Source organism: Epinephelus moara, chromosome 11, assembly GCF_006386435.1.
Source record: "Epinephelus moara isolate mb chromosome 11, YSFRI_EMoa_1.0, whole genome shotgun sequence".
Classification (NCBI taxonomy): Eukaryota; Metazoa; Chordata; class Actinopteri; order Perciformes; family Serranidae; genus Epinephelus; species Epinephelus moara.
In genome coordinates this window covers 16,831,363-16,845,615 of record NC_065516.1, presented here as the reverse complement: position 1 = coordinate 16,845,615, position 14,253 = coordinate 16,831,363, and the positions used below count along the sequence as shown (strand labels likewise).

General features: G+C 40.8%; 1 protein-coding gene across 1 annotated transcript in view; it reads left to right on the top strand.

The window, feature by feature from the left end:
• The window catches only part of plxdc2b (plexin domain containing 2b), a 144,777-nt gene that overhangs the window by 82,395 nt on the left and 48,129 nt on the right, over window positions 1-14,253 (top strand). Inside the window, exons 5-6 of the mRNA XM_050057050.1 lie at window positions 6,180-6,302; window positions 13,897-14,015. Coding sequence (XP_049913007.1) covers window positions 6,180-6,302; window positions 13,897-14,015 — 242 coding nt within the window. The remainder of the gene's footprint in view (window positions 1-6,179; window positions 6,303-13,896; window positions 14,016-14,253) is intronic.

Here is a 14,253-nt window from a genome sequence, read left to right as displayed (position 1 = left end):
CGACTGCTCTATCTCAGCCCGTTGCTATGCGAGCTATATACGTCATCGCGCCAGAAGGGCAAGGAAACGAGCATGCGCAGAAAGACCGGAATGAACTTAAAGAGGAATGAGTGTATACAAGTGCGAGAAATTCTTTCATTCGGAATTAGAAACGGAAGATTCCAGCCCCTTACATCGGATTGAATTTTCAATCGCATTGGCCATTTTCAATCCGAATTAGGTGTTTACAAGATCACTTTTAATATGAATGAACTTTCATTCTGGATGAAAAGGTAATAAAACTGTCCATGTAAACCCACTCACTGTCGAGTTCCTACCCATACACCTGTTCGACGAATTGCAAGCAGTGCCATTGATTCAGGCAAACTGATTGGCATACACAGCTGTCCATCATGACTCTAACCCCATTTTTATAGCATCAAATAACTCAAACCAAACTTTTCAGAAAAACAGACACCTACATCAGCATGATAAGAACTACCTAGATGGCAGAAACCATCCTTGAGTAAAATTTATTTGACGTGTACTGAGATTTTTTTGGTTTGACCCACGTCCCATCTGCTAACAGAGGGGGTTGGGGTTTATGCCATCCACCAGGGGGCGACCAAGATGTTTTGATTTCACTTTTGCGATCTGTTGTCCTATGATCCAGACCAAGGGCCAGAGAAGTACTCTGCCTTGTACTGACATTTTTGCCTCAACAGTATTCTGTAACATAGCAACCAGTCAGAACTGACGTGTCTCAGCTGGAAAGAAAGCTGTCCCTCAAAAGCACTCTGGCGCTCCCGGTTGGGCGTTTTGAGCGGGGAAGAAATACACTGGTGGACACACAGCCTTATGAAAGTAACACCAGTGGCTGTCCAACCTCTGAGAACTTGGTTGAACAAGAATATATCGACCAACCAAACCAGAAGGTGTCAGCCCTTATAAGAGTAGCTCTGTAGAAGTTAGTGAATGGCCTTTGAGTTCAGATTGAAGCATCTACTTTTTTAAATGTAACCNTCTGAGAACTTCGTTGAACAAGAATATATCGACCAACCAAACCAGAAGGTGTCAGCCCTAAGAGTAGTAGTAGTAGTAGATATAAGAGTAGCTCTGTAGAAGTTAGTGAATGGCCTTTGAGTTCAGATTGAAGCATCTACTTTTTTAAATGTAACCGAAAGCATGGCACCTCCTCCTGTTGAGCCATAAAGGACTGAATCTTTTACCCTTATTCACGTCAGGTAGAGTTCTCCACAGTCAGGACTTCAGACAGGAGAATAGAGTCACATCTTTACTCCCAGCCCTCCCCTGCTCTTCTTCTCGCTGTGTGTGCTGACACTGCTTTATATAGAGGTAATTCTGAGCAGGGAGGTCTTTAGGGAAAGATTGATTCCCCTCATGATATGCTCTGCTCCTGGTTTCCAACGTGATAGATGTGTTTTTATAGCCAGCCAGCCTACTGTATGAGAAGACATATGGTGACTTGAAATGGAGGTTTATGGGTCTGGCCTGAATGAGACTTTTCCCAAAAACCTTCTTCTCTTTCAGAGCACAGTTTTTTCTCCCACTATAAGCCTCAGGCAGCTACTTTATGTATTGTATTTCTGTTGAACTTCTGTAGCAAAGCAAAGAGTTCCCTTCACAAGAGAATGATTTATTACTCGGTTGTTTTATGATTTATTTTATTGTGATATTCAGTATATACTTGAAAAAATGCCCATCCTGAGACCAAGTGAGGTGAGGGACTTTTTCACAGTCAGATAGTTTCCATGTCCAACACTGATTTAAAGGAATAGTTTAATATTTTGGGGAAAAACACAAATTTATTAAGAAGTTTTATTTAGTGTTCATTTTTTTCAGATAACCCAACATTCCCTGACATAGGACCTATAATAAAGCAAAGCAAAACCATAAGAGGTAAACAATATTCTTAACTATATAATAATGAAAATAATAGTAATTTGATTTAATTTAATTAACATAAAACTAAGAATTACAAAGGGGGGTTGCATTTATCCAGTTACAGGGGAACACAGTTCCATTATATACAATCTATTACAACAGCCCATCCTAAAAATATTAATGGGTCTGATCATGTGACATCTACCTCCATAATTTTGTCTATTTTTTTTAACGCTTCCCCAGAACCCTTAAATTATTGGGCAGTCCCAAAAAACATGCGTGTGATCGCCAGTTTTAAGGCTTATGCCAATTTCGATATTAGGGAATAAAAAAAATTCTGATATTGATATATTGGCCGATATTGATATATTCGTGGTGGCTTATGTTGGTAATCATCATTTTTGTGCTGGTTTATAGTTTCAAACATTAGTAAAGTCACTGTTACATTTTTATGAATCCAGCTGTACTTCACTGCGGTAACCATTAGCGCCTGTCCCTGCTGCTGAAAACCATCGCAGAACCAACAAAGCCATAACAGTGAAATTAGACCGTGCTCTGCTGAACAAATTCTATCAAAATAACCTGAATTATCAGCGTATATCGGAGGACATATGCTAATAATGCTATATTCGTGATAGGTTCATATCGGCAGATAAAACCTGTAAACCAGTCAGGCTCTACTATTTATATATAGATAGAAAAATAAGAATAAGAAATGTGTAAAATATGTTCATCATATGTTAACTATAATTGACAGAATAGAATAAGTAATAATAAATTAGGATATTGAGAAGAATCTTCCATAGATGAATAATAACACCGATTACTGTACAGGCAGCCAGCCAGCTAGCTTAGCACAAAAACAGGAAACAGGAGATACAGTGAAAGGTTTCACTAAAACATTCTCCTCACAGGATTTGATATATATTAAAAATTATTTTCCAGCCCAGAGCAGACCGGATTTTTAGTGGTTGCTGAATCATCTTCTTGCAGCTACATTAGAAGATTACAACCAAATGTTTGAACAACTCTGTCTGTCATAAAATCCTGCAGTCTCACAAGATTTAACAAGACAAAAGTGGAAACATCAGGGAAAAAATAGATGCCCCCTCTGTTGCAAGAATAATTGTCATATGAGAGTAATTTATAAAAACAAATAAATATATAAAACATTTGTCATTTCTTTTTTTCAAGATGCTGTCACAGTCAGTGTCTTATTAATTCTTTAAACTGCTCTTCAACCGCAAATTATATTGGATCCACGGGATTGTTAAAAAGCCGCGTGTTAAGGTTTGTTTTGGATGTTTGTGCAGAGTGAGAAACCTTTTTGAATAGATCTTTAAATAGCAGCTGACTTTGCTAAACTTTCTTGTCAGTAGGGAAATTAAGATGCTGTTTGATTCTGTTGTCATGATTGCAAATTCGTTATGCAAAGACTGTTCCCTCGTGATGAATAGTGGGCGTTTCTTCCCTTTTCTGGACTCCATTAATAACCATGTTTACAGGCTGCTAAATGACGCAGCTCTAGTTTGTGTTGACTGAGCACGTCCCTCTCTGTGGAGAGATCTGTTTGTGCCTTGTTGAAGGAATGCATAAATTGGAAAAGTTAACACAGTCCCTTTTTGTTGTCACTGGCTCTTCGTTAGCGTCCGTGATTGATGATGTGGAGAGTAAAAACACGCACATGAGGATGTTAAGGAGTACACCAGGAGACATAGTAATATATTTACTGCTCACTCAGCATATCTCCCCTTAAAGCCCCTCAGATTTGCCCTTCTGTTTTTGATCAGAGATAATAGCGCTAATTAATTGCCGTGGCAGCTGAGGCAGCCTGCAGCATGAGGCCGGAGACAGAGAGGGAAGTGATGGTGGTGGGTTAATGAGGAACTTTTAACTCTGGACTTGAGGGCAGACTTGTAGTCTTCCTGAGAGATACTGTATCAGATAACAGCTTTATAGAGGGAGGGAAGGTAGGGATGGAGGGAGAGAAGATTGATGTTTGTTTTTATGAGTTGCTAAAGGGCGAATCCACCTTTATTTCTCAACACTTTATGATAGCAGCTCATTCACTTTACAAGCCAGTGTGGCCCAAATCCATTTTATTTTTGCTCTTATGTGACACAGGTCTGATTTTGTTGCAGTAGTGTGGGCACAGAAATACATTTTTATCCAATCAGATCTGGGCCACTTTCATTTGTGGTCCTAAATCAAATACATAGATCATTGGCCATGCGACTGCTGTGAGAACAGTCAAATCGGAATTTCTGTAATTTCCCATACATCCAGGGATTTTCCACATCATACTTCACTGTGCAGGTGCAGATCACGCTCCATATGGTGTTGCAACAGTTCGTTGAAACTACAGAAGGCTGCCGTAACCGTACTGCTGCTGTGGTAGGCTACCCCTATCTCCAACCAGTAGAGCCTGACAGCCAGGTGCTCTCTGATGTGGATGGATGGATGGATGGATGGATGGATGGATGGATGGATGGATGGATGGATGGATGGATGGATATCTGTTCTCAAGAAGGAAATTCCTTTCCACATCAAGTGCACACATGGAACAGACCTATAAGACATACAGAATTAATACAAAAGAGACAAAGACATGGACTGGCATTTGACGCACCACAGACTGAATTTCAAAAAGAGGTTACTTATTTAGAGCTCATATGGCTGTGGGAACAAAGCTCTTGCTGAAACAGGCCCCTCTGCACATGGGTAGTCTATGCCTGTGTCTAGAGGGACAGGGGATAAAGTACTGGTAGAGTGGATGATCTGGGTCGTGAATGATTGTGAGCACTTTGTAAATCAGGGATGAGGTGACACAATCAGATAGGTTGGGGGTAGGAATACTGATGAGTTTGCTGGCTAGATGAGTTAACTTTCAGAGTTTTTTTCTAACTGGTGACTGTGAGCATATGGATAAAACAGATGGCATCATACAGAAGAACTGGCTCGATGATGCTATAGTATAGGAGAAGATGAAGATAGCCTGCCTACATTTTGAGTCCTGCTGTGACAGCATTGTCGAGAGGCGCCAACAGAGATATTGAAATGTTCCCCTGGACATCCTCCAAGTTTTTGAGAAACTGTTCTCTGTGAAACCTTCCACATCGCGGCCCCACCGCTCATGACTCCTCTGTTGCACCCACATTTCTCTCTCCACAGAACTGCCAGTAATAGCTGCTAATAGAGTTATAGGGATGGCTTTTGTGTTCCTTCCTCTTCTTACCCATATTCCCAATATATAAAGAACATAAAGAACGCATGTTCGCATGACCTTGGTGGTTGCATGTTAGGCATATCGGAGCAGAGATCCATTCACACTTATGTCAGATACAGGTCACTTTAAGCGTGAACTTGAACAGTCTCGACAGAAAGATCGGATCTGAGGGAAAAAAATCGGAATTGAGTATGACATAGCTATGACAGGCCCAGTTCACACCTGGTGTTAAAATGCATCTTGGGTGATCAGATCACAAGTGGACAGCTAAGAACGAGTGCACCCAATGTGTTGTCAGTGTGTCTTGGGATCCGATCGCACAGACCACATTTAGAGATGGGCTGGGGCACATATGGCCACATCCTTTGAGCAGTGTGTATGTTAATATGTCCTGGGCCACACTGAAGGACCACGTACTCAGCTGATGTCCTCTGTGTGTGTGTGTCACTCACAGAGAGGTGATCCACAACAGCTTGTAGGATGATAATGATTTGACTATTTTTCTAGTATCTCTTTTCTGTGTTACATTTTGTAGACGGTTCCTGTGCCCTTGTCTCACAGCTGGCTGCACATAGAGACCAATTTCATTTGTCCAGCTTGGAGGACGGCTCGTTTGATAAAAACGTTTTGCTTATGAGTTATTGATCAGTGAAGTTTGAATGTGTGAATTTCTTTTCAACTTTAGTGAAGCTCCTCGAAAGCCATCCACAATCTCCCACAGTTTGTCACCTCAAGGCAAACTAATAAATTGGCGCGAATGGGTGCGTATATCAGGACAAACCTCCTGCTGGTTGAAAACAACAATGCATTTGGATAAAGAGTGGGAAGTGAGATCCAGTCACAAGTAAGACGCATGTAGAGATGCATTCTAATGCCAGGTGTGAACAAACAGACCTAAAGCTGTCCATCTGGGATTGGACCACCCAAGGTGCATGTTAATACCAGGTGCAAACAGCTCATACATTAAACATTACACATAGATTATTTTAGCAGTTTAAGAGTGCCGTTTTCATTCAAAATTAGAATTCAGAGGACTGAAAGTTAAATGTTGTCTCTGTTTTTTCCTCAGGCTTCATCTACACGGGTGATGTGGTCCACCGGATGCTCACAGCTACACAGTACATCGCTCCTCTGATGGCAAACTTTGACCCCAGTGTCTCCAGAAACTCTACTGTCATCTACTTTGACAACGGTAACAGCACTTTACCAATTATTGCACTTCTGCCTGAATAAGTAGCAGTTGTGTACTCTTGTGCGATGCATGAGGCACAAACTGACGCTGTTGGCTCCAACCAGCTCTTTATTCTGGTAAGGACACAGTGAAATCAGATCTCCTACAGCCAACTGTGATAACAAGCTCCAGACAATACAAAAACATAAGATCCAAACCACAAATATTTCAGCGTGACTCATGAAAACAGTCAAACTAGCAACGTGACTGATTTCATGGTGTGCTCAAAAAAATTACTTCACAACTAATCACACAGAGCCAGTGTTGTTAAAGAAGCATCTGCTGTAATAATGAGGAGCTTAATTTAACATACAGAGTACAAATTGGTAGAAAAAGATTTGTAAACAGTACCTTCATCAAAACGGAAAGTCTTTGATAAAGTCTAAAAGGCCTCCAGTTTAAAAGGAAATTTGCTGGCTTTCCATACTTTATATCAGAGTTTTTCTAAAGGCGGAAGAGAAAGCGCCTTTTTTAACCACTGTAAGAATGATGGGCCTTTATTAGACTTCCAGTTTAAAAGAATAAGTCTGTGTGCCGCCAGTGAAACAAACGCTAAACATTCCCCTGCAGAGTTGTAACCTTGACCTTGTATTTGGGTATACCAAAGATGACTGTGTGAAAATCAGGGGTCATGGTTTGTTTACAGATATATGAAAATACACTGAATATTTGAGAGAGCAACACACCCAGAACATGTTGCCTGCCGAGACTATGGACTATGGCTGCACCTTGGACAGCCTGGATCTGTGCTGCTAGGAAAGACTCTGGCAAGTTTATCCCTCGAGTAATGGAGACATTGAAGTACTTTAAATTGAATTAGGTTGTGTCGTACACGCAGTGAGGAGGTGTGTATACGAGTTAAACTGTCCCACCAAGCATCCTCAGAGAGCTCCACTCCCAGGTCCCTCTCCCAGGCAATTTACACATTGGTAATATCTTAAAATTCAAGCTCTTATTAAAGCTATGAGCCACCCTCAGACATTTATTCACAAACTATGAAGTCTTTATAATTAAATGATTTATATGAAACCCTTCCTGACCTCTGTTACAACCCCTTATATTCCACTTACTCACTTTAAACTAAATTGATGCCCTTCCTCACTCCCTGTACCTTTCGTTTGCCATCTGCAATGGTTGTTATCCATCATGTCAGTCATTAATCCCTCTGCGGCAGAGTGACTGACCAACTGTGTGACCTTCTGCAGTGGAGCTCATCAGACTTTAACCAAACTGGCAGCCGATCGATTCTCAGCCCGCCTGCTCCTCAACACACTGTCCATCCGTCAATGTCCTGCCAATAGAGCATAAGAACTGAACGGTCGGTAGTGTTGTGGGAGAGTCAACGCTTCTTTCCATCACACTATAAGCAGGTTGATGAGGCTTATTGTTTGTCCTGCACACACAAACAGGATTGTGAGAGCTGTGTGAAACTTCACAGGGACAGTGTGTCTTTAGTTTCGTTAATTAAAATCTGCTAAATAAAGAATACATGTGAATAACACATTAGTTTTTTTTAAAGTGCTGTAAAAATATACTGAAGTTCGATAGTGCACAATTATAGAGGAGTGAAGTGTCTCGGCACCTGACAGACTTCTGAATTTGACTGTTGTTGCCAGCGGGACCATGGTGACAGCACTGCAGTGGTAAAAATACCTCTTACAGCCTGTATAACAAGTCTGACACTTTGAGAGTTTAACACAAGTATACAAGTCTGCTGTAACTTCCATTCACAGTACCGGACAAGCACCTACTAATCTATTACTGACGGATTAATTTCAAGTCCACTGTCTCCTAAAGGAGCGGCAACACTGTCGTCTGATCCAGTTAATATGTATGTCTTTCTTATTATGTTAAAGGGACAGTTCAAGCCTAAATCCAAAATTCATATTTTTCCTCTTACCTTTAGTGCTATTTATCAGTCTAGATTGTTTTGGTGTGAGTTGCAGAGTGTTGGAGATATCGGCCATAGAGATGCCTGCCTTCTCTCAAATATAACAGAACCAGACTTGGCTTGTGGTGCTCAAAGCGCCAAAACAATACATTTGAAAAACTCAACAGCAATGTCTCTTTCCAGAAATCATGACTTGATTACTTAAAATAATCCACAGACCTTGTTGTGAGCAGTTTCATGTAGGAACTATTTTCTTTCTATCACAGTACACCAGCCAACTGTATCACTGTGCAGAAGGAAGTGTGCATCTACTCATGGACAAGAGGCTTGTGCTTATGACAGCATGAGATATAAACAGTAATGGCATCCTCCACTGCTGAGCTGTAACGTTAGCTAGCTCAGTGGTGCTAGGTGAGCTAGAAGTAGATGCACTCTTCCTTCTGCGTAGTGATACAGTCAGCAGGTGTAGTTTGGTAGAAAGAAAATAGATCCTTTATGAAACTGCTCACAACAAGGTCTGTGGATTATCTTGAGTAACTGGGTTATGATTTCTGGAAAGGGACGTTGCTGTTGATTCCCACCCAAACAGGGTTTAAAGCCTGCAACTTCGTACCAGTCAGCTGAAGAAGCTTCTTGGATTAGAGGCGAAACGTCTTCAAGAAAAGTCCAGTTGCCTTTGATATAGCACTTACGATAACCATGACCTGGATGACTGAGAATGTTCACCGACACATCGCTGTTGAGTTTTTCAAATGTATTTTTTGGCACTTTGAGCTCCATGAGCCGAGTTCCATCTAGTTCCATTATCTTCAAGAGGAGGCAGACATCTCTACAGCTGATATCTCCAACACTCTACAACTGACACCAACAATATAGACTGATAGATAGCACTACAGTTAAAAGCATAATTATGTATTTTGGATTTCGGGATGAACTCTCCCTTGAAGAGGTAAAAGGTTTAATGCCGAGAAGTGTTGTTCATCAGGTCCAGAGAAATCAAACACCGGGTCAAACCTGAGGAAGTCTGTTGAGACACACTATAGCCAGTTATTTCAAATTATTTTGTCTCTCCAAGATGGATATAAAACTCCTACTCCTCCCAAGTGTAACTGCAGTATGTAGTATGTGGAAGTAACCATTCAAAGACTGAAACTACACAGAATTTGGTTGTTGTTCTTGTGGTTGCTTGAGACAAAGAGAAACATGGCTCTGATGATTTTAAGATTAAAGATTATACCGAAGATGCACTGAGCTGTTGCAGTACTTATCTGACCCCAGATCAGTTCAACCACTAAATGAGTGAGTGATAAGACATTTTTATGTAAGGGTGAGCAATGTGGAGAATGTTGGTAATTCACAAGTATGACGTAACCGTGCATATGTGTTGATGGATAGTTGTTAGGTATCAAGCTTGGTAATGCTAACTGCTAACTGTTTTAACTAAACTGCAGAAAGTATTTATTAAGTATTTATTTAGTATGGTATTTTTATTGTTGGTGCTTTTATGGTTTTTGCTCCTTTGGCTTGGTGTTGTCTACAGAGTCATGTTAAACTAGATTATACTATAGCCATGGGAGATTTTAAGAACAGGATTAAGGACTATCTGACCACTCAATGCACGGTTCGTTACTGAACGCTGCTAAATCAATTGTGGCTGTAAATTGGCTGTGGCTTGTCTTTGTTTGTGAATTTTAACACTGTTTGGCTTTTTGCTGCTGTGTTTTTAGTATATTTGTTCTGTGATGTGAAATTTTTATGCTGCGGTCTTGGCCAGGACTCCCTTGCAAAACAGAGTTTGAATCTCAGTGGGAATATTTCTGGTAAAATAAAGAGAAAATAAAATGAAATAATTTACCAAACAGCCTCTGGTGCATTACCACCACCCGCTGCATTGAAGAATGACCTACCCTGATTTGCATGTTGCATTCCATCAAAACAAGATGCAAAGGAGACGCATATATATGGCAACAGGTAAACAAAAGGGTATTAAATTTAATCTGCTCTGCTGTGAAAAAGACCCGTCACGCATCAGAAATTCATACTTTATACACTGGGAATCATCCAAAACCAACAGTAAGAAATAAATTTAAAAAAATAAATATTCAAATGAATAACAATGGAAAGTTAAATGAAAAATAGACTTGACAGAATAAAGTCCAAACACAAAGCTGCTGCTGAAACCACACTAAATGAGTTCACCATGCAGAGGGTGGGCTTGCGTAATAGAGCTAGATTTGATTTGTTTGTTTTGAGTTCATACAGCATGTTAAGCTTGTAAGTGGAATTAGAAACAAGGCCAGTGTTTGCTCCCTCCGCACCTCCTCACCCACTCTGTATTTTTAGCCAGGGAGCCCCAGATAGCATGGTCGCCTCCCCTCCTGAACTCAATGCATTTTAAGCAGACTTATATTGGGCTTAACTTGTGCTGACTGAGTAAGCACGCTGTGCCATAAGGTCGCAGCAATTTAGTACCCTGGTCCTCGCTCTGATATTCACTGCCTTCTCCTAAACTCTGTCCTCTTTAATGCATCACACAGCAAATCTTCAATACTCTCTCTTTCTTATTTCCCATCCAAACACTCACAATATTGCCAGAGAATGCCAGTGCCCTGCATCTGCTGCCCTTAACTCTGTCTAACCTCATGCAGCATCCATGTCTAATGCCAGAGGCCCTGTACACACACAACACCAATTTTTAATGGGGTTTCCTGTACAAGCAAACGCCTCCGCTCTCCAAACTGTCTAAGCTAAATCTCTATCTTTACTTTGGAGGGACGAGCTCTGGCTGTGTGACGGAAAAATTGATTAGTTGTGTTAACAAACCTTTATTGCCCTGGCACAGAGCCAAATGACTAGCTCGGAGGAGGGAATGGCTTTCACATCAATAGGTTCTCCAAAGTCCACACTAAATCAAAACGGTGTTAAAAGTAATGTGAGGCCCGCTGTCTGGAGGGTAGAGCTGAAGGTCCCATGAGTCTGGTGCTAATTTAGTGTGTAGCCACATTAAGGCAACACCTAATGATGACTCTGTGTGGTCAAGTGTGATTTGAATTTACAGCACGTGGCTTTTAAGTTACTCTCATACTTATTATCTCCACCTGGGTTAAAAGCCTGGAGGGGATCATTTGTTTGGTCGTGTGTGAGTGTGAGTGTCTCTGGCTGTCCACAGCTAATCTCACATACTACCGGACCAATCAGCCTAATATTTTGAATGCACCTTTAGGGTTATGGACCTCTCATGGTTGCGGTGATTTACAATTGTTGATAAACCTGTTTCATTGACAGTTTCATACCCTCGTTAACTGATGACTCTTCACTCCTATTAACTGGCAAAAGCATAGAGCAGAAGGCATTATTGGAAGTTGCAGGCCACATTTTGGCCTTTGTCATGGCTCAAAAACTGACATCCATAAAAAAAGTATGGTCTTATTTTGACCCAGAGCATCTGCAGATTAATTCCATACCCTATATGTCTTGATCCACTGAAGTCAGGTACAATGCAAGATGAAAACAAGCCCTGTTTCTGTTATCTTCTTTGCCATATTTACTGTAAGTGAGCAGGGGGGGGGGGATTCCTCAGGGTGTAGCTGTGCATGAGCTTTGTCAAGAGTGCCAGTGATCAGCTGTGGTGGCTGCGTCACAGCCGGAACGCAGCCACCTGGTGGAGATCTGAGTGCACCTCTGTAGTTCATTTATCAGTGGATTGACTCATTTGTTCATATGCTCAATTATTCAGTCTGTCTCTAGATGTGTTTAAGATGCCTGGCAGTGTTTAAAGTGAAAAACTGAACCAGGATCAGTCCTTTCTGTGACAATGTTTAAATGGTCACTTGCACTTTCACTTACTTTACAAATTAACATGTTTTATCATGGCATCCTGGTGGTGTCTGTACATGTAGACAGATTTAGGGCTGCAACTAACATTCTGCTGATTCATTAAAGTTGGAGTACAAAATTTTTGTCTCTCCCCTCTGGCAGTGAGAGTTACTGCAGAAATGTATGCATGCAGCTGAGCTTGTCGCATCTCTTCTTTCGCCCCCAGGAGCGCTCTCTTCAAGTGTTTTTCGACTTTAACCCTTCCTCTGAGTGTTTCCACTCCAGAAACTTTTATTGGATGCTTCTTAGGATTTTCCGCCATAGCTTTCACAATACTCTGAGCTGCTTCTCTGTCGCTATGGCCTCTCCCCTCTTACTTTTTAATATCTTTATTTTAAACTATCGAAGTACATATTGTCAGAAGAAAACATCAGAATCACATACATACAGAGAAAACAAAGCGAAAAGCTGTGCCAAACTGTAAAAAAGACAAAAGAAAACAAATCTATAATAAAGTAAATTAGTACATTTTTTCCCCTTTTCTGCTCTGGCTGGTAAACATAAAATGCATCACTTCCAGTGCACCCACAAACCTACCACCAAAAACCTGGTACTGAGAAACAGAAAGCTTTCCCTGGCAACAATTTCCTGGCTTAATTGGCATTGTGTGAACTCATTTGGCAAGGGCTTGAATGTATCAGATGTTCATTTATATGTAAAAGTCCTGCACTCTGGCTTTCACGAATGAATTGTTTGGTCTATAAATGGTCAGAAAATTGTGAAAAATCAAACTTTTCAAAGCTTAGTCCCCAAATTATTCAATGCACTATCACACATTTACTTAAACAATTGATTGAAAGTTGGAGATTAATTTACATGGAGCATTTTATCACATGATCAGCTAATCTTTTCAGCTCTAGACACTGTGGCTTCAGTTTTATTTTAAGATATTTGCCATTGAAACTTTTGCCGCCACCCCTGTAAAACTTTCTTTGGTACAAAGTAGAATGACTAATGAAAACTACTAGAAGATGTGGGTTATTTGTTGTAACCAGGTCATTATTTTGTGGAAAAAAATAGTTTTTCATATCCAATTTGTCAAAGCTGTTAGCACCATAAATTTAATTCCATTCACTCGCACTATATAGATGGGGCAGCAGAAATCCCAGAGACAGAGATCTTAAAACTTGAGCAAGTAAAACCAAAACTACAATACATGCCTGACTAGATACTACAAGAGCTCTAATCCTTTATGTTAGTGTCAGTGTTGCCCCTCTGCTTTTCTTTATTCCTGCTGGTGACTGCTGTGTAGTTGGAAACATTTTCCTGTACTAGAGCAAGAAGTCATTTACAGCACTGTCATTCGCTCTTGCACAGAATGAAAAACTTTCATTGTTGTGAAAATTGCCGACGCTTCATAATCCATCACAGTGACTGCCACGCCTTGATTTGGTTTTCTCAAAGTTTCAGTTTTATTGCGGTTTCGTGCCGCTCCACTGGAGTGTTTTCATATCAGCGCTCACACTATTTCAGTGTCAATCACCTCACACCCACAGGGGGAAATGAAATCTCTGCCTGGAAATAATCCCTCAAAAACATCTCGTCTTACAAATGTGATTGTTACATTGATGTCTGCTTATTCACAGGCTTTGCCCGGTCAGCAGTTCATTTCACACTAGATCTGAGACAAGTGGAGATGGTATTTCAAAACAGTGAAACACAAGTCAGTGTTAAGAAATAAAAAGTGTGACAGTAGCTATCACTGACGTCTGTATTTTCCTTTCATCTAGGCGATTCTGTGAAGTCCTACATGTGGTAATGAGCTGTATGTGATTGTTTCTCCTCTAGGCACGGCTCTGGTGGTGCAGTGGGACCATGTCCACCTACAGGACAACTACAACCTGGGGAGCTTCACCTTCCAGGCAACACTGCACAACACTGGAAGGATTGTTTTTGCATACAAAGAGGTCGGGACTCATTCATCACACTGTTTCTGAAAGAAAAACTGTTTTCCTTATCTTCAGTATCCGTGATTCACACAGAAAATGCATTTTTGTCTTTGTGTCCTTTTGTCAGACTGATTTGTTTCTGTCTCGGTCTGATTTTTTTTTTTGTCTGTATAAGACGTTTTTGTTATTGTGCATGCACTGTGCCAGCCTGCATGGGCTGTTGTGGTCAAGACCACCTGAACTTAAACCAAGTCAT